The sequence below is a fragment of the Sycon ciliatum genome, chromosome 9 (assembly GCF_964019385.1).
Source record: "Sycon ciliatum chromosome 9, ocSycCili1.1, whole genome shotgun sequence".
NCBI lineage: Eukaryota > Metazoa > Porifera > Calcarea > Leucosolenida > Sycettidae > Sycon > Sycon ciliatum.
The window spans coordinates 16539874-16566059 of NC_088651.1; the positions used below are offsets into that span (position 1 = coordinate 16539874).

Sequence of the window (26186 nt, forward strand, 5' to 3'; positions counted from 1 at the left end):
AAATTTTGAATAGGGCAGTTCCACAGGCGCTAGGCCAGGGCCGTTTTACAGGGTACCCCAGCATTCTAATAAAGCAATACTCATCAATCTGCGGAGAGAACTGTTTCGTCCTTTGTGGACTCATCAGCGCAGCACAGAGGAAATGAGGCCAAATCTGATAGCAATGAAAATAAGTTGTCCAAAGCCATATTTAAGCCAGGCCTGAACGTACCTTGCCAGAGTGCTCAAACTGACAAGTCAGTGAGCTCTGCATAACGCGAACGGCAAAGGCACTACCCCACACGAGAGTGAAGCAATAAATAGAACTAACTCTGCGGTCATCACCATGCAGCAACCAAGTCAAATGCAACAGAACAATGGTAAGTAGATGGCAAAAAAAGAAGGTGAGAAAACCAGAAAGTGACAACTGTGAAAATGAGAGAAACAAACTGAGGAAAAAGGGAAGAACTTTTATAAACAAAACAATTTCAGAGCGAAAACATGCTTCTTTTGTTTACAGAGAACAGGTTTACGCAAAGGAATACACACAGTCAAAGGACATTCCACTTTATTTTTCTCCTGAGCTTCTTTTTCATAAGCTGTTGACGGAGACTCCCTCGATTGAGGCTTGGCCTGTGGAGAAGCGAACAGGGCGACCATTGACTTGATTCTGGCAAGTGTGGGGCTAATATCATGTTGTCGTGCTCGTCTATTCTGCTTCAGTGACCATCAAGCAGTCAAAGAAAGTCTCTTTATCCATGTGCCATGTTTTGCCCAAAGCAGCCGACAGTCACGCCAATTGCATCTTGTTGACCCATCTGAATTTAGGCAAGATATGGAGGTGGCGATAGTAGACGTCTTCCACTTTGCGGTGGGTCTGATCTACTCACCTCAAACCGCTTAGGAACTGCATCTGCACGTTTATCCGAGGGCGTGGTGGCGCTCCTGCGGATGCGAATAACTCGACCTCCAGCCCAGTCTCACGCAAACGGTGAATTATTTTAATTGTTATATTGGAACAAAAAAGGAGTAAGGCATCGTCAAACATTGTCTGACTAATTACTTCCAGTAAGGGATGCATTGTCAATCAGCCTCTGAAGCTGCCGCAATCTCAGGCTCTCCCCCCACCTATCCGTAATCAGACTGCATGATCGCTTCTCCAGTGGCTGCTCTCCATTGCAACCTTGATGCAGGGCCGTGTCTGAATACTGTGTAGTGGGTGTGTCGAATTCCATTCACTGCATCCATGTTTCCCTCGTGCCAGGCCACGAGTTCCCAATTTACTGTGGGTCGCAGCACGGCTGGAAAAAAATCCGTCCGCTTCCAAGCAGGACTTCAACCTGGGGCCCTCTGTTTCTCAATCCTGGTCTTAGACCATCCCACTGTGCCTGTCTGCATTGCTCCAAACCAAGAGCATTGTAGCCCTTGCTGAAGTACTATTCAGCTGTTTGCATTATGCAGAGCTCACCGACTTGTCAGTTTGAGCACTCTGGCAAGGTACGTTCAGGCCGGGTTTAAATCTGGCTTTGGAAAATTTGAAGAAGGACAAAATGTTACGAGTTATGACTAACTGTCCACCAACGCAACCAGATCGTATACAGTCAGCGAGTGCGACAATATGGCACAAAACGGACAAGGAGTACTGAGACATTTGAATTTGTTCTATTTTTCATTGCTATCAGGTTCGGCCTCATTTTTTCTCTGTGCTGCGCTGATGAGTCCACAAAGGACGAAACAGTTCTGTCCGCAGATTGAGTAATCAGCATTATAAACCTGACGCGGTGATCTCCTTCTCCTTTCCTACCTCATGTCTCACCTTCCCCATAGCTCAGGTGGTATATCTTCTAAGCGGTTGTGTCTCAACACAGTAACCTCTTCGCATAACGTTCTCTCTTACGACTGTCTCTTGCCGCGGTACATGTATCGTCTTTAGGAATACTCTCACATGCTCTTGCAAATTCCTTTCGCTTGCAGTTCTATAGAAAAGGACCAAGGAACTGCAAGTTACGCTATAATGTCCACTAACACCACCAGTTACTAAACAATCAGCTCATGCGATAACATTGCACGACTCCGACCAACGATACTGACATTCTACAACTAGCTGGCCAACAGCTCTAGCACATCTTGGATGCGAACGCCAACAGCTTTCCAACTTGGAACGTTCTAAGATATAGAAATAATAAGTCACACGAGTAGGAGGGGAAGGTGCGCGTAACCAAGACAAGCACAAGCTGAAAGTCTTAGCGGATACACATGTACATGCATTCCAATGACGATACTGGCAAGACCATTGGACAATACGGTCAAATCACGATTCAAGGACGCAAAGCAACATTCCACACAACGTGTGTGGCTCTAAAGATGGAAAGATCAATTGAAAGGGAAGCTATGCGAACATGAATCATGCACAACCGAGCGCCTCAGTAAAACAGCACTGTACTTCGACTATGACAATTTAGATGGACAATTTGCAGCCTTCGTTGCCAAGCTCACGCAGTAAAGACAGGGAAAAGGGAAAGGAGGGAACAGCGGAGAGAAATGAAATGAAAAGAAAAGAGGAAGAGGTATGCAAGAATGTACTCGGATGAAGAGTCAAGGATAAGGCAACATTGCCTGTTGGGAAATCCCTAACAAAAATTAATAAGAAAACAATTATAGAAAAGAAAAGGACCAAGGAACTACAAGTTACGCTATAATGTCTACTAACACCACCAGAACGGGAATAACATAGGAGGGGAAGGTGTAACCGTTTGAAGGTATTCTTGGAAAAGACAATGCTTGCTCAAGGCAACACAACTGATATAGGGCACTTCGTGCCCTAAGGTGATAACGCGCGTGCTGACAGGATAGGGAAAGGTGCAAGATACAGAGCTAGAGGGCAGATAAGGTTAGCGCTAACAGGGAACTGTTACACCATCCCTCCCTCCTAAGCGAGGCACATGTGCCTCCAGGGAGTCGAGGAATATGTGGAAAGGGAATAATTAGGGGTGAAAGTTGGCACTGAGATCCCGAGTTCGAGTACTCTGATTTTCTCCGATCGAATATTCGAGTATTCGAGTATTTTTCATCTCCTAAAAATTGCACACCAAGGGCTTTAAAATAACATGATACAACCCTGATTGAACCGAGTAGCAGTCATTTTTCTCGGGTATATTGGTTGGTGGGTCATTTGGGCTCTCTCTACTCGTGAACAAATGTTCACCACACAGCCTGCACATCACCATCTGCCGACTGCTGCCCTGAAACTGCAGATTTCTGTAGTAAATGCATGTACCATGTATGAACGAGTACTCTGATTTATTCCGAGTACGATTATTTTTGAAAAAACCGAGCGAGTACTCGAGTACTCGGTATAATTGTTTCACCCCTAGGAATAATCAAAATGAAATCGTGTCAACCCAACAACGCTCATCTAATTGAAGCACCGTGCAAGGTAACCAAGGACAGTCAGGTGAGTGAAGATAACGGAAATGGAGAAAATCTAAAACAGGAGGGGAATGGATTGCTTAACACAACAAGGATCAAGTGGGAATTCTCAAGGTACACGTGCAATTGAATTTGAGCGAGTAACATTTCGCTGTAACCATAGTGTCACTAACATGCCCTGGACGCCCTGTAACGCCTCAGAGCAACTATCGGCCTACCGGCCTCGTCCAGCAAGTTCTCTTCTGGCTCCCAGGTCGCTTCGTCGTCTGGGTACCCTTGCCACTTGACAAGGTACTGAGTCTGATGCCTTCGCTGGCGATCGTCAAGAATCTTCTCCACCATGTATCTGGTCTGACCGTGCAAGTCAGTGAACGGTGGCGGGGGTGGCTGCCGCCTGCCGGGAATAGTATTCTGCTCAAACCGGCGCAGAGCAGTGACATTGAAGACAGGGTGGCACCGAATAGCGCTGGGTAGATCCAGCTGATAGGCGTTGGGTCCGATCTTCTTGATGATTGGGTAGGGCCCGAACCACTTAGGGCGTAGCTTCTGTGAAGGCTGATCCCGGGCTTCTGCGGTTGTTAGGAAATCCTTGTACACCAGCACCATGTCGCCAACCTTCAGGTTGCTGGGCACCCTTCCCCTGTCTGCATACTGAGCTTGTCTAGCCTGAGCGGCAATCATGGCGTCCTTTGCCAACTTTACGGCATCCGCCCGATCCTGGATCCAGTCTGGGGCACTCCCTCCTCCCCTCCGTGCCAGGAAATCTGGTGGGGACTTGGGATTAAGTCCATAATTTAGATAAAACGGCGTGCTAGAAGTGGAAGACTGATATGAACTATTAATTGCAAATTCGCAAAGAGGCAGAAGCTTGTCCCAATTATCTTGTTTGTGGTTAACAAACGCTCTAAGCACATCCTCAATTACTCTATTCATTCTCTCAGTCTGCCCATCGGTCTGTGGGTGATTGGCAGTACTAAACGACAAGGTGGTACCTAATTGATGAAACAATTCCCGGAAAAATTCAGAAGTAAATCTTGGGTCCCGATCACAAACAATAGTGGAACTCAAACCGTGTAATCTAAACACATTCTGGAGATACAAATCAGCAGAACCCTTAGCGTCAATTTTGGAAGTCGTGGGGACTAAATGGACACATTTTGTAAGCCGGTCAACAAATGTATAAATTGCATCAAAGCCCTGAGGGGTCTGGGGTAAGCCAACGATAAAGTCCATGGAAATATCTTTCCAGGGGGTGTCTGGTACTGGGAGCGATTGCAGCAAACCGGATCTAGGCAACCCACCCTTAGTGCGCTGACATATGCCGCAAGACTTAACAAATTTCTTCACGTCAAGGCCCATCTTGGGCCAATAGAAGAATTGACGAAGCCGGAAATATGTACGATCCCGTCCCTGATGGCCTGCCGTAACACAGTCGTGGTACTCCTGCAGGAGCTGAAGCCTTACTGCACACTTGGGTACACACAAGCGATTGTTTGGTGCTGCACGGAGGTATAGGTACCTGGACTCTTCATCCCAATAGTACCGCTCGTGTAGATTATCAGAGGAATCGCCGCGCAGCCGCTGAATTATTGGGGAAAGCTGCTCGTCATTCTGATATGCTTCCGAAATCATCTCAGCAACCCTATCACTCAGTTTCAAAGCAAACTCAATCGTATTCAAATGGGGTGCTGGTAGGATGGGTGGGCAATCCTTTTCCTCAACTACATTGCCTATTGCTGACCCGCGCAGATCAGGACGGCGGGATAACGCATCAGCCATATTTTCCTTGCCGGGTTTGTGATTAACTGTGAAGTCATAGTCTGCAAGAAATTCAACCCATCTAGCTTCGCGCTTAGTGAGATTGGCTTTTGTGCTCAAGTAGACTACGGCCATGCTGTCACTGAACACTTCAAAATGCTGGAATAGATAAATTCTCCAGGATCGCAGTGCAAACACCACCGCCAGGGTTTCGCGTTCTGCAGCAGTGTAATTTCGCTCCGCCTGTGACAGCTTACGACTGGCATATGCCACAGGATGCCAAGCACTATCGCTTTCCCCTTGTTGGAGAAGGACGCCTGCTATTGCAAAATCACTTGCGTCTGTTGCAACTCTGAAAGGCTTCTGCACGTTTGCTAGTTTCAACAGCGGTGCACTCAACAAGGCCTGTCTCAGGGATTCGAATGCATGCTGACGGGGGCCACTCCATTCGAACCTGGCATGTTTGCCAGTGATCTCCTCTAATGGCCGCGATATAGTAGAGTAGTGCTCAATAAATCTTCTAAAGTAGTTCGCAAAACCAAGGAACTGTCTCACCTCCGTGGCTGCCATTCCCTCACTGCTTTAAGCTTCTTTGGATCTGGAGCGATACATTCACCGTCGATGCGATGCCCTAGAAACAGAACATCCTCGACACCAAACTCACATTTCGACTGCTTACAGAATAGCCTATTTTTCCGGAGCGTCTCAAGAACTGTCTGGATATGTTCAAGATGATCTTGCCAGGATTTGCTGAAGATAAGAATATCATCCAGAAACACTACCACAAACCGCCGCAAGTACGGTTGGAGAATACTGTTCATCAATGACTGAAACGTGGCAGGGGCGTTAGTTAATCCAAAGCCCATAACCCGGAACTGGAAATGACCGAAGGGAGTATTGATAGCCGTCTTAGGTACATCTTCCTGACGGATCCTAAGCTGATTATATCCCGAGCGTAAATCCAGCTTACTGAAGTATGAGCTACCTTGAATGGTATCAAACAGGTCATCAATGTTTGGGAGGCAAGCTTTGTTTTTGATGGTGATCCTGTTCAAATTCCGCCAATCACAAACCATGCGCAATGAGCCATCAGACTTTTTAACGAAAAAGACTGGGGCACCGTATGGTGACTTGCTGGGCTCGATGAAGCCCTTGCGGAGGAGTTCCGTGAGCTGGGCTTGCAATTCGTCCATCTCGGGTTTGGGGAGACGGTAGGCAGCCCGTGATGGAGGAACGGCACCCTCCTCAGTCACAATCTCATGGTCGACATCCCTCTCTGGCGGAAGCTCGGTCGGCAGGTCGTCTGGAAAGATGTCCGAGTACCGCCGCAGAAGGTTAGCCAGCTGCTCTTGATGATCTGGGTGTTGTCTGGCGGCTGATGGCTTGCTGTCCTCCTCCTCGTCGTCAGTAGCGTTGACCCACGCCAGGATTCCCTGCGCGCCTTTCCTCAACTCGCGGCGAGCCTGAGAACCAGATATGAGCATGCTCTCAATTGGCGGCGACTCCTGACGCTCCGTATCACTATTTTGGCCGGAAGGGGGTTTAGCAACGAGCGGCTCTCCGTTCAGTTTGACTTCGTTGGTCTGAAAGTTGATATCCGGGTTGTGTCTGGTCAGCCATGGCTTGCCCAGGATAGCATCATAGCGGCTCAACGGAAAAACTGTGAAAGATTGGGTGTCGCTGAAGTCTTTCACGATAACCTTTACCGGACCGGTCCTCTGCAGTTCCGATGATGTCGATGAGCCATCAGCCAGGGTTACCTTCAGTGTTTCGTCCTTGCTCTCCGTAACAAGGCCGTTTCTTTGCACGAAAGCTTCCGATATGAAGTCGTGCGTCGATCCCGAGTCAATAAGCATAATTGCCCGGCGGCCGTTGATCCTGCCCTCAACACGGAGAAGGTCATGCTCCAAAGGAAGCTCCGTGTCCTGTACTGCGATATCAACGTTGCTGACATGGGATTCCTGTTCGGCAACATCTTCCGAATCAGCTTGCAGCGTCGGTTCTTCCAGCTCTAGTACGCTGTAACGGTTGCGTATGTCAACCGGGTAACCGTTGGGTGCTTTCCGCTTGGTCGCCAGCGAGCGCACGCCATTTCTCACTGGCGACCAGCGTTTGGGTGTTGATTGCTGGGACAATCCCGAGCTAGGTGACCTGGCTTCCGACAAGCGAAGCATCCACCCTGCCGACTCAGGTGACGCCTCTCCTCCGGTGTTAGCCTTTGGGGTCGTACGAGCTGACTTCGGTGCTGAATCGGGTTCGGCTGTTGGTCCGCCGTTTGCGCTGACCTGATCGCTTGGCTCAGATCAGTGGGGTGCTCTCGCAGCACCCGGGTCTTGACAGATGGGTGCAGTCCATTTACGAACAGCAGTCCTCGGGTCAGCTCGTCGATCTCAGGCACTTGTAGGCTTAGGCGCGAGAACTCGGTGACATAGCTCTCCAAGCTTGAGTGCTGCCTGACAGCGAAGAGATCCAGTCGCACCCGCTCTTGATGATGCAACGGACCGTACACCTTGGCGAGGGCTTCACGCAGCGCTGGCCACGTCGATAACTCCACACCCGTATCCAACGATGCGATGAGCCATAGCTTGGCGTTGCCGCTCAGGAAGCCCGCTGCGTAATCCACCATCACCGATGAGTCGGTGATTCCCAGTGACCGAATCGCCAGCTCAATGGAGAAAGCCCACTCCTTGAACTGCGAGGGCTTGCCATCGAAGATCGGCGGCTCCTTAGCGTGCAGAGGCTTCCCGGACGAATGAGCGGGCGGCACAGGGAGCGGTTGTTGTCGGTTGCTCAGACGGGCGCTGACTTGGCGACTGGCTTCACGGACCTCGCTGGCCAACCTGAATAGCAACACAGAAAAAACAAGGATCGCCACGACAATGGCGAGCTCCAAGAACACCATGTTAACCATCCTCCGCTACCAGTGTAACCGTTTGAAGGTATTCTTGGAAAAGACAATGCTTGCTCAAGGCAACACAACTGATATAGGGCACTTCGTGCCCTAAGGTGATAACGCGCGTGCTGACAGGATAGGGAAAGGTGCAAGATACAGAGCTAGAGGGCAGATAAGGTTAGCGCTAACAGGGAACTGTTACAGAAGGTGCTAGTCGAAGTAAAGTGCTGTTTTACTGAGGCACTCGGTTTTGCATGATTAGTGTTTGCATAGCTTCCCCATAAATAATATTGATCTTCGCATATTTAGAGCCACACACGTTGTGTAGAGATAATGAATGTTGCTTTGCGCCCTTGAATCGTGGTTTGACCGTATTGTCCAATGGTTTTGCCAGTATCGTCATCGACATGCATGAACATCCGCCAACGTCCTTCACAGCTGAGACTTTCAGCTCGTGCTTGGCTTGGTTGCGCGCACCTTCCCCTCCTCATCCTATTTAAGTTAGAACCTTCCAAGTTGGAAGGCTGTTGGAGTGCGCATCCAAGATGTGCTAGAGCTGTTATACAGTTAGTTGCGTGTTATCGTAGTCAACTCGTCCACAATAGTGTCATGCATGAGGAGTAGCCTGTTGGGACTCCCCTAGTAAAATAATAAAAACTACTACTACTACTACTACTACTACGAGCATCAAACGTTGAATGTATGCAGTGAAAAGGTCACTGGGTCGAGTGGTTGTGTCGTTATTCACGAGTTGTGGTTATATCCGAGGTCGTTATTCACCAGTTGTGGTTAATACCCGAGGTCGTTATTCACGAGTTGTGGTTATATTCTATCAAAAATTAATATAGAAGAGAAAAGGACATATGGATACGAGTTAAGAGTAACTCTCCATCACTGTAACATGATACTATATACAGTCACAAAGTGCAATAACTAGGCACAAAACTGACAGAGCTCTCGTCATCGTCCAGTAACAATCGACATTCTTTGTTCCGTTGGGACTGTAGCTTTTGCTCGTTTTCGTTGCGCTTGCCTTCCCCTCTTTGGTCTTTCCATAACCTTGAAACTTCCAAGTTGGAAGGCTGTCGGTTAGCGCTACGGAGATGTGTTGAAGCTAGGTGTCAGAACGTCGAATGTCTCAGTACTCTGTCAGTTTTGTGCCTAGTTATTGCACTTTCTGACTGTATATAGTATCATGTTACAGTGATGGATAGTTACTCTTCACTCGTATCCATAATTATGTCCTTTTCTCTTCTACATTTATTTATGGTCAACATCCGAGTTAAAAATTAATAATAATATTAAATATTCGAGGTCGTTATTCACCAGTTGTGCTTATATCCGAGGTCGTTATTCACCAGTTGTGCTTATATCCGAGGTCGTTATTCACCAGTTGTGGTTATATTCGAGGTCATTATACACGAGTTGATGCACCATGTACATGTATATCCGAGGTCGTTATTCACGAGTTGTTGTTATATCCGAGGTTTTTTTCCTTTCCGTCCCATCCCTCTTGTCTCCTTTCCTGTTTTGTATTCTTTTGGGAAGGCATGTTTGCTTATTTGGAAGAATGACTACAATTATAAATCAAGAGTACATTATGAACTCTTGCTGAAACGCAACAACACCACCAGCACCAAATCATTCGCTTTCGAGCCGGTTGGACTTGTGATTGTTGTTTAGCATTATTTTATGTTACCATAGGCAGGGGTAACGTCTGCTTACTCACTCGGCGTACTGCTACAGTTCTCGCAAGATAAAGAAGACGTACTGGCTTGGACAAGAAGAAAATAGACAATGAAAAAGGCACAAAAGAGAAGATGGAAACAAAAACGAAGGAGAGAGTGCTACAAGCAACGAATGTAAATTTGATGAAGTATTTTGACTGCGATCCAGATCATTGAACCTCCGACTTCGCAAACAGTGTTGCATTGGAAAGCACTGCAAAAGTGGTGCCATTCACGCACCATCTTCCTCAGCCTACTCAAACTCAACTGATGAGGAGTTAATTCCCCGAAACACTGTGTATTGAGCAGGGAGTGGTGTCTTCTTGCAGGTTTTCCGAGGGGAAGGTTCGATGGACTCCTAGTGTGCTCTGTCGCGAGTAAGTCAAGCAAAGAAAAGTTCTGTAGCTTGAAGTTGTAGGAAAGGCGCCAGCTAGCCTCCAGTATTGGAACATTGGATCGGGAGCAACCAAATATGTTGCAGTTGTCGAACTACCACCATTTGGACATGAAAAGTGAAAACAAATGGAGGGGTCATGAACTCCTGGATTTCTAGCATATTTAGCACTTCTGCTCCTGAGTGCAGCTACAACTTTTTGTAGTCTAGTAGGGTATTGGGGTGGGGAAGGCCTGCATGGGGGGTGGGGTTGGGGGTGGGGTGGGGGGTGGGGGGTCCGTTGGAAGATTGTATCGTATAGCGGTAGTACCAATAGTCATTAGTTTGCACATTTACCATATTAAGAAGTGCTGTATTTAGCCAATTTGGTACACACCGCTGCTTGCTCGCCGGTTCGTCAGCGTAGTACTAGTAGGCAGGACTTCCACCGGCTGCGACTGCATATAACTGGCGTGACCATTACAAGTATGCTCCATTTCACCTCGTTTGATGTGAAAGTAATTGTACCTGTTAGGCTCTGGAGTCGGTTCTGATAGTTCTTGAATTAGTTCTGACTTCACCACATGCCCCTCTGGCTTCTTGATTGGACTAATACTTTCTGGGAAGATGTGAGTAAACATTTCTGTTGGTCTGAGTGCATTATTGCGTGTATGGAAATGTGCTGCGGGGCGGGGTGGTATAAGGGAGGCGCATAAGGGAGTTGTTCTAGGTATGCGTGCGTGGTGCCGTGTAGGACAACTCTGTCAGCACGATGTGCGCTGTATCCGAGTGGGAACGGCTTCACAGTCTCGTGATATGCATGCATGCAGTTAGCATGGCGAATACCGACCCTGGGCTGTGAATGAAAAGATTATTACTTGTATTAGTATTATTATAGCTATAAAGAGAACAAATTCTGCTGTCATCGCCACACTACAACAAAGTCATGAAGGTTTACCAAAATCGATTTTCTTAAAACGCTACGTGTAGGCCCCAGCGGCGGCAAATGCTAGCACCCAAAGTAGCATAAAAGGGCCTTTTTGTGACTCCACACGATGCTAGCATAAACAGCAGTTTTTACCGGCATCCAATACATTTTTGCCAATTTTGGCATTCTGGATGTGGAATTCGGTCTAGATTACACTATGAAACTAGTATTACGGTACTACCACATTGATAATTGCATGCACTATATTCAATTTGTTTGCATTACCTAGTTGTGACCAAGACCCACATTGCCATTGGTACTTCTTGGTATTTGCTCTTTTGTATTTCAAATATTTCCATAGCAACATGATGCCAACATCGCACCTTTAAAAACTCTTTTTACATACCTGCTTTGTGAGAATTCATAAATAGCACAGAACACCGTTTTCAACCCAAATGTTTCACCATTACCATTAATAGGTAGCATAATTCGTGTTGTCTAGCATCCAAACTAGCATCTTTCTGAGTTGTCAGCTAGCATCCCAAAAAGCATCTTGGCAACATTTAGCTAGCATCTGCCGCTGGGGCCTAGCTACGTGGCTAGAAACATTTCACATAATATTATCTTCTTAAAACGCTGTAGTGACAAGAAAATCGATTTTGGTAAAGCTTCATGACTTTGTTGTAGTGTGGCGATGACAGCAGAATTTGTTCTCTTTATAGCTATTATAAAATTGTTGTCTCTGCGTCGATTATTAGTATTAATATTATTAAACTTTGAATAGGGTAGTCCCACTGGCCTAGGGCCGTTTTACAGGGTACCCTAAAGATACACTTTACCAGGCTTTTCTAGGTTCAGGCTGGTAGTACAGTCGTCCCTCTCTAATCTGGCACTTGTTTATCCAGCACCCTTGTAAACCAGCACACCTTCTGGCAAAACGGATTGTTTCAGTTCATTTTCTACGTTTTAATCCGGCACTTGAATTCCGCCTCCAGCAGTGATTTTCTGCAACAAATCACTCAAACTGTACATAATTCGATTTTCTAATCAAGCAGTTGTACATCTACCCCCCCCCCCAACCATATTCTTTCATTCCATTATCACATTCACTTCCATGTAATTGGGCGTTTAGCCCGGTGTTCACTTGCGAATTCAAATAAAGAATTACATTCAAATACTCGTTAATGTTGTCCACATCCGTTTGCTCACTGCCTTCGAGAGGGTCAATATGAGCGCCTGGTTCGCTTGAGTAGACGTGCGCAAGGCGTTCAACCTCACTCGCTTCAACAGCATCAGTGCACTTCAAAAACGCAACCATTTACTCCCACTCGCCGCTCGGTATCAGCTCAGACTTTTTGTTCTTCTTTTCCGTTCACTAAATGATCTCACAAGCCCCCTACTCTCTAGTTGCTTTTTGTTGCGCAGTGCACCGTCACATACAAACTCCTGTACACGCTCTCAAGTTTCTGCATACCTTGCTCTTCCCCCTGCTTCAAATCGGTATGGTCTTTTTTCTCTTAGTTTTCTAGGCTCAGATCGTTGGAACTCTCTACCTGCTGACATTCGCCTATGCACATCTGTTTCTCGCTTCCGTAACCTTGTATTGGCACATTTAGGGTACCCTGTAAGAAGGCCTTAGGCCTGTGGGGATTGCCCTATCAAAAATTTAATAATAATAATAATAAACCAATATTAACTGATTTGAGGGAAAGAGACAAACGGGAAAAGTCTGAAGAAAAAATTGACTGTCACCACCAGGACTCGAACCAGGGACCCTCGCTTGTAGCCAGCGATGCTCTAACCACTGAGCTATGGTGTAGTCGTCATCCCAGCAGAGGCCGTTCAACATTTTCTTCAGACTTCGTAACTCACACTTCCTGTGAATCCACACAGGCGGGTGGGACGCAGCCCTCACTGTAACCCACACACTTCACGTACAAACTAGCACGCGGGGAGCCCCAAGTCATAAAATATTAACTGATTTGAGGGAAAGAGACAAACGGGAAAAGTCTGAAGAAAAAATTGACTGTCACCACCAGGACTCGAACCAGGGACCCTCGCTTGTAGCCAGCGATGCTCTAACCACTGAGCTATGGTGTAGTCGTCATCCCAGCAGAGGCCGTTCAACATTTTCTTCAGACTTCGTAACTCACACTTCCTGTGAATCCACACAGGCGATAAATAATAAACCAGTTAATAATAATAATAATCCTCCATCCCCGCCCCTCTGCGACTCACTGCCTTTCCTGCTAGATTGATATGATTTGGTTGTACACTGACTTGTTTCATAATAATCTTCCTTATTGGCCGTCGGCCGTCGTTGAATTACAGAATACGTTATTATTATTATTATTATTATTATTTAAATTTTGAATAGGGCAAATATGCAGAGCTCACCATGTGACTTGTCAGTTTGAGCACTCTGGCAAGGTACGTTTGGGCCTGGTTTAAATCTGGCTTTGGAACATTTATTTTTCATTGCTATCAGGTTCGGCCTCATTTCCTCCGTGCTGCGCTGATGAGTCCACAAAGGACGAAACAGTTCTGTCCGCAGATTGAATATACTGTAATACGGTCAAACATCTACGGGAGTTCTTTCACCCGAGTACTAGCCAAGTCAACTCCCTTGGCCTCTCCTAAGATCTCAAGTCTTTCATTTCTAGGGTACCCTGTAAGAAGGACTTAGGCCTGTGGGGATTGCCCTATCAAAAATTTGATAATAATAATACGAAATAGTGGTTGCGACTTCGGCGATAATTTGTAAGAAAGGGTTTGCTCCCCACACGCGAGCTCCGGTGTGGGGAGCAAACCCTTTCTTAATAATAATAATAACAATAATAAGGCGACGTGGAGACAATAATCTTAATAATGCAATGAATATAACTAAATGCGCACTCATATCAAGTCATGCTTGTATCCTCGCTGTTCCACTGCAAGTGTATAAATCCTATTGTAGTTTCATCATTCTCTTTAGTCACGAATTCCATTGATAATTGTGACAAGAAAACGTTCTGGAATACATGATTCGTCCCCATGGTTGTGATATGAGTGCGCATTTAGTTATATTCATTGCATTAATAACAATAATAATAATAATAAAGACTCATAAAAGTTTTAAAAAAAGAAGAAAAGAGTAAGTTATCGTGTCCGTTCCCGAAGGGACCTCGCGAGTCACGACTCGTAACTAGGAGCAAAATGTTCAAATACAATGCAGGTATTTGGATTTCAAATCTCAAGCCTTGCAGTATATATTATCAGCTACGTAAGTTTTCCATTGCTCACTGGATTGATATCTGTTCGGTACAACCAACCCTCCTTTTTCTTTTCTTTCTTTTTCTTATCTCTACTTTTCCACAATATCCTTTAAAATTTTATTCACAGTGGGTCCAATGTCATTAGACGTCATTATGCCTGTTTTGATTTCCACTATAGAATTAATGAAGTACCGTTAAACTGTCAATTATTTACTGTCAACATTCCCCTGTACCATGTGTACTGGGACCTTCGGATCTGTCGCGTGATTTTCATGAAACACGACATCAAAATTTAATTCAAAATTTATTCGTTACTTGTAGTACTCCCTTGATGATTTGTTTCCGCCTTCTCTTTTGTGCTTTGTGCATTGTTTTCCTCTTCCTTCTTTCTTTACATCACCGAGTATCTTTATCAGTTCTAACTCGGATACTGAGCCAATGAATTTTTTAATATGTAAGTAAAATAGTAGAAATCACATGAAACGAGCAATGAAGCAAATATCCACTTTGGTGCCCTGTTATCGCACTTTCTGACTGCTCATTATCTTGTTACAGTCGTGGATAGTTGCTTCGTAACTCGTGTCTATGTGATTTCTTCATCATTAAAATTTTCTTATCGACATAATTATGGCGAGTGGCACACTAAAACAGTCCGGAAACTACGCTCGAAGTACATACTGCGAAGAGGTTCGATTTATGGAACTCCCTTCAATTTTTAGACTACGTCTTTGGGAAATCCTCAAATATATTATAATAAATAATGAAGAAATATTATAATAAATGTATCATGGGAAATTGCGGGCACAAGTTATGCGATCATTGGCTCGCGATCTACGTTGGATTTAGCCAGCGGAACTGGGGCTCCACTCTGATGTCGGGGCACGATTCTAAACAAAAGCCACGGGCGGGAGAGGTCTAAACCAAGGACTTGCCAGGGGACAACTTGCCCCGAAACCAACTACACAATCATGTTAAACCAACTTCAAATGACCACCTGGCATACAATACCCGTACCCGCTTATTAATAACACTAGTGAAAGACAACACATAAACGTCTCCTCGTAATCTTTTGCAGCACCCCTGCTGAAATGCGTACCGGGGGAGTCGTTCGCACCACCCCCTGCTCGTAGACTCTCTACGTGTGTACATTCATGTGAGCGTGAGCAGTGGGTGCCTGCGCCCCAAGGAGAGCCTGCAGTCGGAAAGGGGAGCCAAGACCATCACCAAGCCGGACCCTAGCGGCATGAGGTCCGGTCCAAGTTTCGATTTGAGCACCTCGGGTATGCTTTCGTTCGCGTGCGTGTGTGCAAGATGCAGAAGTGTATCCCTGACATAGCTAAATCGAACACCCAACAAGGCATAAACCCTACACGTGGATTCCTTTTTGGTAACTTGTACAGGTATAACTAGGGTAGGGTCTCTATTCGGAAGCGGGAGTCAAAATCCTTGCCAGAGGCGGCTACTAACGGCCTCACCCGGATGCGATTCGTACATGTTCCATACAACTTGACGTCTCTCTTCTTCCTTCAGAAGATAACTTCCGAGGCAGCTCCTGTCCTCGACTCAGAAATCTTTGCTGCTTGAACGAAGCAGGAGGTGTTTTAATAGCTGCGCTACCGACAGTGTTTAGTGGGGAAGGAGAAGTCCACCTCGAGTCGACGGAAAGCACTTAATTGTTTTGCAAGTGCCTCGCTTAGCCGCGATACGGCGTGAGCTCGTCCTTCGTTCCTACCGGCCATTGTTGCTGATTGCAAGGTGAGTCATATACTGCCGGACTAGTTAGCACGGACTAAAGTTACTGTCTCTGGTCCACTGACCACCGGGCCGTACCCGTTGCTTATTTAAGCTTAGCAGAATCCGACCGACACTGCACACTGGCGCTGTGATTCTCGCGGCTAAGTAGTAGGTTCGTCTGGTCAGAACACTTCACCAGACACTCCAGTGTCTCAGATACTTTGTGAGCAGATCACCTTCAGGTGACGTTACGGGTTGGGTGTTCACTTTGCAAAGACCTAGTATTGTGTTTGCGTAGACACGGAGGACTCTCATTTGGAGGTGAATGACATAAAGAATCTGATATCAATTCTGTTTTGTACTAAACTTTCTGAGAAGCCAGCGTCTAGCATGGTGGAGTAGGTGCTTTTTCTTTCTTTTTCTTTTACTAACGTCCAGGTTCCCAGCTCGTAAATAAAAAATGGACACGTTGAGCGAAAGATAAGCCCCCGAGCAGTGAAATGGCAACCGCAGAAACATCAAAAAGAATTACAAAATGCTGTGTTGTTTGTGTAAAAAAAAGAGTATAGTCTGCACATCGGCGTTACCACGGTTACCAGGGTAGTATTGAGAAACACAACCAGCTCAGTGTTTGTTTGCATAGAAAATAAAATAAAAGATAAGGACCAAAAAGTGGGGCCTCAGTGTCCAAAGGAACACTTCAAAAATGGTGTTGTGCACTAGACCAGTCTAGATTGTTGAAGCCAATTCTTGTACTGGTTCTGTCTGGACATGGGCTGCTATTGTGTGTGCTGTCAGGAGTACCAAATGGTCTACGGTGTGTGTGTGTGTGTGTGTGTGTGTGTGTGTGTGTGTGTGTGTGTGTGTGTGTGTGTGTTTGTGTGTTTCTGCTATCGTTGCTATAAGAGAAAATCTGTGCATTTGCGTGTGTGTGCGTATGTGTGTGTGTGTGTGTGTGTGTGTGTGTGTGTGTGTGTGTGTGTGTGTGTGTGTATGCATGTATGTGTGTACGTGCGTGTATGTATGTGTGTGTGTGTATGTGTGTACGTGCGTGTATGTATGTGTGTGTGTGTATGTGTGGTGTGTGTGTGTGTGTGTGTGTGTGTGTGTGTGTGTGTGTGTGTGTGTGTGTGTGTGTGTGTGTGTGTGTGTGTGTGTGTGTGTGCGTGCATTATCTACACGAATGCGCACTTCTGTGCTTGTGTCCTTCACAGATCAAGATGTTGTCTCGAAACTTGTCCCTACTGCTCCTCCTTTGCTCATGGATGGCATGCGTGAGTATGGTGGAAGGTACGTTCATTACATACGCATCAGCAGTATAATTATTATTATATTATTGAAAGCATGTCTGCGTAGGTGGCGGGGGTGCCATTTTCGCTTATGCCATTCAGGATTGATGTCTGAAGAGAAATACGATACAATGAAATGACAGAAGTGACGTCAACAAAAGCCGTTAGCAACAATACCAATAGGACTAATGGGAAACTTCATCCAAAGTATAAAATAAAATAGAATATGCATACAACATGTCTGGCGGAATCACATGGATCACGAGAATCAGTCCTGTTAGGTGGGGCGGGCTCCACGCCATGCCTGTTGGTCCGCTGCCGTTGTGCGGACTGCGTCAGCATGTAGCGGCTGGTGGAGGGTAAGTCCATGCCATGATGACAGTTCCGTCTGCAGTGCTTTCACAAAAATAATTGAAATCCGATTTAGACAGAATTGGCCTTCAAAATCAATTTTAACTCTGCCAGACATGGGTTTTGGTGGTGGTGGGGGGGGGTTAGTACCTAGTGTTGAATACGAAAAAGGACGACTGACGACACATTATCCAGACAATACAACGGGAACAGGTAGGTTGGTGGAACGACATTTATTAGAGACGGGACAAGAGACCAAGACAAACGAAACGACTACATGGTGATTACTGAAGAGTGAGAAAAGAGATCAAGTCTGAATGGCAAGATAAAGGGCCTGGGTAGCTATGGCAATCATGGGCGCGCAAGTAGCTACCCAGGCCAACGGAACAAAAGGAGACAAAAGGTGAGTACGCAAGTGCATGCAGGCCAGCTAGAAAAGGTACGGGAGGCCGGGAGGAGGTACTTAACACTAGTATAACTGTGTGTAACCACTGATGTTAAATCTGAAAAAGTCAAACGAAGAACGACATATTAACCTCCTTGTGATTCATCTTTAGGGGAAATATACACCAAAACTCAACTGGAAGAGAGAGTATGTGTATGTGTGTGTGTGTGTGTGTGTGTGTGTGTGTGTGTGTGTGTGTGTGTGTGTGTGTGTGTGTGTGTGTGTGTGTGTGTGTGTGTGTGTGTGTGTGTGTGTGTGTGTGTGTGTGTGTGTGTGTGTGTGAGAGAGAGAGAGAGAGAGAGAGAGAGAGAGAGAGAGAGAGAGAGAGAGAGAGAGAGAGAGAGAGAGAGAGAGAGAGAGAGAGAGAGAGAGAGAGAGAGGCATGGAGACAAACAGATCAACAGGCAATAAACAGACAGACACACAGATCGAAAGGCATAGAGGAAAGAAGAGACAGCGAGAGGGACAGATAGAAACAAACGAAGGTAACTTCTAGCATCCTATTTTATGTACATATTTTCATTCATGCCAGTTAGAAAGGAATGGTAGAATGGGACATACCATTACCTCTAACAGTTATAACATGTCACCTGAATACGCCGGTGGAGAACATTTACCAGCATGATGCAGAGAATGACAATTGAATACATTGTGCACAGCAGAAGCATGGCATTCTGCAATATGACATAAACAGGGATGTTGTAGATGTACCAGATTTCCTGAGTAAAGGGGGCACTTCAAACACTCGTCACCCGCCCCGCCCAAAGTGAGTGCATTCAGTGGACTTGCAATGCTGCCTGCTCACCCGAATAGGGATGAATTAGTGCTCAACCCTTTGTCGGCTGATTAGTTGCACCATGCAATGCAATGATATTTGCGACAATTGTCAGAAATGTGGGCACGCCTTTGTTTTATATCGCAGATATTTTAAGTGAAGTGAGGCAATTTTATGTTATGATATATTTTTATTCACTGGTTTGAGGGAGGGATGCAAAAATGGGAGAATTGTAAGATTTTATATTTGTTAACGAATGATACAATCAGACAGAGAAACGAAAAAAAGCGCGGAAAACAGGGAAAAAAGGACAATGAGGAAGCGCTATCTGTCGGGGTTTCTAAGCTGTGCGTATGTGTGTTTTCTGCGTCTCTGGTGTATCTGCGCGGCAGCGATTGAAAACGACGGCGAGTGGAGGTACTACTTCAGCAGTGGATCTCGCCACCTGTTTGCCGTTCAGGCCGACCTGACCAAGAAAACTACGCCGCATGCAGCTGCTACTGCCTGTGCCGACATGGGCTACTCGTTGCTGCACAAGCTCGCTCTACAGCACGAACCGCGGGTCTTCCAGAAGTTTGGCCTCTTTCACAATGACGACCACACCGTCCTGTTCCACGGTCACCAAATGGCCCACAAGGAGGGCAACGAGGTGGTGGTGAAGCACGTAGACGCCAGCAGGGAATTCCTGAAACTATGCGTCAGTAAGTGCAAACTCGGCTGGTGCGTCTGCAGGGTCTGGGCGGTTATGTCAATTTCGAGGGGTCTTGTGTTGTTCCTTTGTTCTCTTCTAGTAATGAAATTTGAGACTGGTACAATACAGGTCCAGACATATTCACCATAATACATCCCTGCGAAGCATGGCCAGCGAAGCACTTCGCTGCCTTCTCTCTCTCTCTCTCTCTCTCTCTCTCTCTCTCTCTCTCTCTCTCTCTCTCTCTCTCTCTCTCTCTCTCTCTCTCTCTCTCTCTCTCTCTCTCTCTCTCTCTCTCTCTCTCTCTCTCTCTCTCTCTCTCTCTCTCTCTCTCTCTCTCTCTCTCTCTCTCGCTCTCTCTCGCTCTCTCAAGATAGAATAGCAAGTTTTACAACGGAATCAGCAGAACAATAGAATTACAATGTTGACACTCTGAAAAGGGAATGCAGACAATTGCTTTACTGTAATTTCACAAATTTTCGGTGTACTTTTATTTTCGGTACTTTCCGTGCATCTGTTTCGTACATAAAATTTCAATACACCGAACAAGCACTAACACGCGTAGTCGAATAGGGAACTGCTGCTCTGTACCTAAAATGCCTGTTCACCTAACCTGGCCTTTTGCCCTCATACAGTAGACTCGCACGCCCAAGAACGTCCAGGCTGGAAATCTAAGAACACCCCAGCCTGGATTTAAGAACAAACTCCAAGATTTTTAAGAACGCGACAATTTTTGGTATTGCACTCTTGTCGGGTCCTCACGAAAACATCACCCAGTGCAGCGCTACATACTACACGTGCATGTAAAGTGTACAACCGGCACATGTAGCGCAAAGTGCATTGTACATGAGCGTCACGGGTCATGTTGGACGCGTAAGAACGCGAAATAAGAACGTAGCCTGGGGCGCTGAAAAATAAGAACTTTGCTAGGCTGGCCCTGTGAAACCACCGCATTCTTGGGCGTACGAGTCTACTGTACCGAAAATATTGAGCACCCAAAATTTCTGAATTTAGAGTACTTCGAAGTTGATTCGGTGAAACGAGAGAGCTTGGAAGCTCAGGGCCCTACGCTATGCTTTTTTGCCTTGATGACCTAGACAAAAAAAGCATACGGATGTTATAAATTCATATAATTTTTTCCTTTTTTTAAAAGATATAACCTGGGATTCGAACCCGCACTATTGCCCTGCATGCATCCCCCGATACACTTCGCATACATACTAATTCTTCCGAGTTGCTTCACGTTATTATCTTGCTTTTGAAAGCCCTATTTGAATATGCATTGTGGCCAGCCGTCTTCGATGGCACAGTAGGGTACGGGACAGGTACGGGACAGGTACGGGACAGGTACGGTCGAGGGTAATACGACACCGTCTACCGCCTTGATGACCAAGGCAAAAGAAGCATAGGGATGCTATACATTTTTCGAATTCTCCTATTTTTTAGGCATAACCTGGGATTCGAACCCGCACTATCGCCCTACATGCATTCCCCCATACACATCGCATTCATACTCATTCTGCCAAGTTGCTTCACGTTATGATCTTGCGTTTGAAAGCCCTATTTGAATATTGCGGCCAGCTGTATGTGGCCAGCTGTGTTTGATGGTACGGTACGGTACGGGACAGATCCGGGATAGCTCCAGGCGTGACACAAACACACAAACAAACAAACACCAAACGAGAGAGCTTGGAAGCTCAGGGCCCTGCGCTATGCTTTGTTGCCTAGCTCATCGTGCATGTTGTTAGAACCGATGGAAATGCTTTTTCCTTTGATTAGCTACATCATTGTATTGCAAAAACGTTTCAATGAGATACTGAAGTACAAGTAACGTCTTTTGCATAGCTATGGGACCGGCGCTGACTTTGCCGATCACGAGCGTTCTGGAGTCGACGGGATGTCTGTCCTGACGTTTCCTGGGACCGGCGCTGACTCTGCCGATCACGGGCGCTCTTCTTCTTCTTCTTCTTATTATTATTATTATTATTATTATTATTATACTGACGGCAACTAACATCCATTCTGATTGCATTTACTCGTCTCCCTACTTCGTTTTTTTCTTCAGAAAATCTCCCCATACAGCAGGGAGTCGTTTACATAATATGACTCCCTGCTATAGATCTAAATGACTGTATATACGTTATAATTATTAGGCTATCGGCCTACATGCGATTCCCGGGCTGGTCGACAGGCGGCCCAGCCAGCCTGCTAGTGGGATCTCGGCCTCGCACACAAACCCACAGAAAATGTTACTGCACTGAATGCATTCCCCCGATACACTTCGCATATATACTCATTCTCTTGATGGTACCGTACTCTTGATGCTACGGGACAGGTACGGGATAGCGCTAGGCATATCGATGGCACAAACAAACAAAAATATTGTGGTCAGCTGTCTTTGCTGGTACGGTACAGTACGGGACAGATACGGGATAACGCGAGGCGTGACACAAACAAACAAACAAACAAATAAACAAACAAACAAACAAACAAACAACAAATTAAAACTGTGTGGACCCTGGCTAGCGCCAGACGTTACTGAAGTAACGTCTTCTGCATAGCTACGGGAATTAAAGCTGTGTGGACCCTGGCTAGCGCCAGACGTTACTGAAGTAACGTCTTCTTCATAGCTACGGGAATAATCACCACTGCTGCTCTTCTGCACTCTTCAACTGTACTATTAGGATGATCATTGTATGACCGCGGTACAGTAAAAGCAGACATTTTTCGGTGGTGTCATTTTTCGATATTCTCCAAAATCGGTGGTTCCGTGGAGGGAAAAGGGTAAGCGTACTAGTACCGTAAAGTCCGCTGCAAACGCCCACCCCATTTTTGCAAGATCTGCTGGCGTGTACACACTGACCCCATGCACTGTCACTCCTACTGTACAAAAGTGCATCTCACACCGTAGCGCGAAGAGCGCTTTGCTACGATAAACTATGTCCCCTTTCCTGGTTTCAAAATCTCTTTGGCCCGTAACTTTGGGCACTAGCCACGAGCTAGCTCGTCGTGATTGTATGATGAATTGATGATGGTTGTTTTAGTTCTCAAATCCAAACGGGAGTTTCTTCCGAGTAATAAGGTAGCGAAGAACAGAGTATTGCACGAACCAAATACACTTCTGACAGTGTTTCAAGCCATCATTTCCAAATCACACAACGCTCAGAGGCAAGTATTTTTCTCGAGCACTTCCGAGTTTTCAACAAGTTAGCAGCGACTTTGTAGGTGTAGCTTCTGTGACATACCCTGTTCGACTTGCAACTGCAATACTGCGACCAGTCAAGTCGTTGAATGACGCTTCGTCAGAACAATCACAATTCCCTTCTGAAAGCGCGTCATCGAAGCACTGCAGAAATTTCATGAAAATCAGATGGATTCTACGGCATTACCACATGGAGAGTGAACTACCACAAATACGACTCATTTATTGAATGAAAGGAAATCTCGACAGAAGTTTTTCTTTGCAGCAAGTCGGCAAGACAATGACAATCGCTTTTGCAGAGCCTCCTGGTAAGACACAGGCAGCTTGTAGGCACTACAGCCGTTTTCGTACGCATTCGACCTTCATGCCAACTATATTGACCTGAAAACGACGAAAATAGTATGGACCCGCTGGGGTGGGCGTTTTCAGCGAAGTGGGCGTTTGCAGCGAAGTGGGCGTCTGCAGCGAAGTGGGCGTTTCCAGCGAAGTGGGCGTCTGCAGCGCACTTTACGGTACTGGTATCAAAACTTTCAGTGCGTTCTTTTTTTAGGTAAAAATTGTCGGCACCGAAGTTACCGAAATAAAACACCACCGAAAATTTCTGCTTTTAGAGTGTGCAAGCTTTTATTTTTTTTAAGAAAAAGAAAAAAAGCCGAGACTTCCCACTTTTTGATGATTGTAATTGTAGGTGAGTGTAGGGTTTTCCAGGCACAAGAGCACATACACGAACCCTGTTTGTGACCTGTGAATATGCATGCATCCTGTGTGGTGGACGCTCATCAACATCATGATCGTGTGCGACCTCACCAATCACGCACTCAGGTCCACGCTCAGTAAATCGCTCTGCTGACTTGCATTTGTGTGTTGCTGTGTGTGTATGTGTGTGTGTGTGTGAGTGTGTATCTGCGAGTTTGTGTGTGTGTGTGTGTGTGTGCGCGTGTGTGCGCGCACGTGTGTGTATGTGTGTGAACTTGAGTGTGTATCTGCGAGTCTCTGTGTGCGTGTTTGTGTGTGTGTGCGTGCGCACGTGTGTGCGCGTGTGTGCGCGTATGTGTACATGTGCGTGCATGCGCATGTTTCAGTCAGATGTGTCCATGGATATTTCTTGGAAAATCAATGCCTCTGCAGGTCAGGGTACACCGGTGCCAGCTGTGAAACCCGTAAGTGCTGTCGATAAGACCAAGTGCTTCACGGGCAACAGTATTTTGCCAACGTATGACGGTTGATAAGGGATTGTCTTGCGTGCTTGGGCAGATACCACCTGGTCTTCTTATCAGCACGCCATTGGAGTCTGGATAAAACCAGGCTGGGCAGAATGAGGCTCGGATCATCACATTGCTCCTTTGATTCTCTTTGCAATCTCCAAACTGCATAGCACACACACCATACCGTGGAAGCCCCGTATCAACGCCCACCCAGTATAGCGCCCCCTGCTAGTGTACACGCCCAGGCGCCCGGTTTCAACGCTCCTGTCCCAATTTTCCAGCCCACCCCCGTGTAAATGCCCCGGAGAGAGAGAGCACAGACCCAGTGTACAGTACACTGCACTGCACCGTGTACTTGCATGTACAATGATAGATAGTATAGAGTACAGTACACTGTGCTAACTGTGTGCTGTAAGTCGACAAATATTCGGCGCATACTGTAATTTCACAAATTTTCGGTGTACATTTATTTTCGGTACTTTCGGTGCGTCTGTTTCATACCTAAAATTTCAATACACCGAACAAACACTAACACACATAATGCAATAGGGAACTGCTTCTCTGTACCGAAAATTTCTGTTCACCTAGCCTAGCCTGTTGCCCTCATACCGAAAATATTGAGCACAGAAAATTTCTGAAATTAGAGTGTTCATTTTGGCGATATTCGGCCTGGTCATGTTAGGCCGAAAATGTGTTGTGGCAGAAAATTTGTTCTGCAAGGTTCAGTGTGACAGTGTATACAGGCAACAGCAGTACAGGCCGAAAATATAATGCGGCCAAAATGGGTTTTAGCCCTGGGAGGCCGAAAATTGAATGGGCCGAACAATTGTCGACTTACATTACGTATGATGGCATGTTGGCGTGAAAATCAGTCTGATCTCGCTTTTCCGTAGCAACGTTCAGGCTCACATTAGCGCCCCGCGCATATTGATGCCCATGTTCTGGACCTTCACTAAAGTTTCCGCCCAGGGCTTCATCACGGGCTATCACAGTGCTCTCGGTGAAATCCGACCCAAATTGCCTTCGCTAATAACGCTAATAACGCCTGCGCATATAACGACCATTCGCGAATAACGACAGAATTTCCATGCCCAGAGCAAAGTCCCATCTAACCGTAATACATATAATGAGACTTCGGGTATAACGACACTTCGCGAATACGGACACTTTTCTGATGCCCGGCCGAGTGTCGTTATATGCAAAGTTGACTGTAGTTGTCGACCTCGATTTGCATGGTCCTCGACACCCCGGAAGTGGCATGACTGCAGCTGAACATAAACAAATACAATGATGTAGTCAGGACTTGTCTAGCGGGCCAGCTTTGCACTTTGCATTGGATTTCAGTGAGGGCCACTGCATATGGCAATAGGCGGGCGGGTTAGCTCGAGTGGAGATATTGATCTGATGGGCGATCTCCAGTTGAGAACTTGATTTGATGGCTTATCCCCCCAAGTGGAGATATTAAAAGACCTGATGGCTAGCTGGAGTTGCCACATGTTAGCCAGCTTGCCATGTACGGTCAGCAGAGATTGTTAGATAGGGTCAGTTTGTCCTACTCTCCTACCATTGTCTTCCCTTATTCTTTTCGAGCTGGTTATGTGAGCATAGCAAAAAATTTAAAAAAAGTTGAACTCGGAAAAAGAAGAAGAAAAACGTGATCTCTGTTACTTTTTAGGTTTCTTCTTCATTTGGTGACTCTCCGAACGCATCTGTCGTGAATATGTATCACGAATCCGCGTTACGCTCATTATTATGTCTTTATTTGTTTATGTGTTACATCATGTTGAGGTCATGCTGAGGTCATGCTGCACTTATCGCGTGCACCATTTTGCAGCTCTCAGCCCGGAGCATGCGCAGCGAGCCTGGGGCTCCTTTTCCGCTGCCTTTTCCCTTTTGCATGCTTCACTTGTCTCTACTTGTCTCAACTAACTAGAACTTGTCTCAAAATAAGGTTTTCTGGTGACACTCCTTTTCAAGTCACCTAATCCTTTCGAGTAACAAGTGCAATGTCGTTCCGTGAACCGGAACCACTCCATATTTGAGTTACCAAGACGTATTTGTGCGTGGCTATACAAGCTCTCCCACTCAACAGTTCAAAGTTGCGCACAGCATCCGTCAAACACCGTAAGCATGCTCCTTTATGCAAACTTGAT

The 26186-nt window shown here is 46.1% G+C and overlaps 1 protein-coding gene across 2 annotated transcripts in view; it reads left to right on the forward strand.

Annotated features, from left to right (window-relative positions):
- The first annotated feature begins 10675 nt into the window (after positions 1-10675).
- The window catches only part of LOC135824591 (uncharacterized), a 43498-nt gene continuing 27987 nt past the window's right edge, over positions 10676-26186 (forward strand). The window contains exons 1-4 of one of the 2 annotated variants that reach the window (XM_065337324.1): positions 10676-10788; positions 17290-17365; positions 19328-19636; positions 23911-23988. In XM_065337324.1, coding sequence (XP_065193396.1) covers positions 10744-10788; positions 17290-17365; positions 19328-19636; positions 23911-23988 — 508 coding nt within the window. In that variant the 5' untranslated portion in view covers positions 10676-10743. Of the gene's footprint in view, positions 10789-15877; positions 16097-17289; positions 17366-19327; positions 19637-23910; positions 23989-26186 lie in introns of those variants that run through there. The other variant, XM_065337325.1, reaches the window with a different exon arrangement.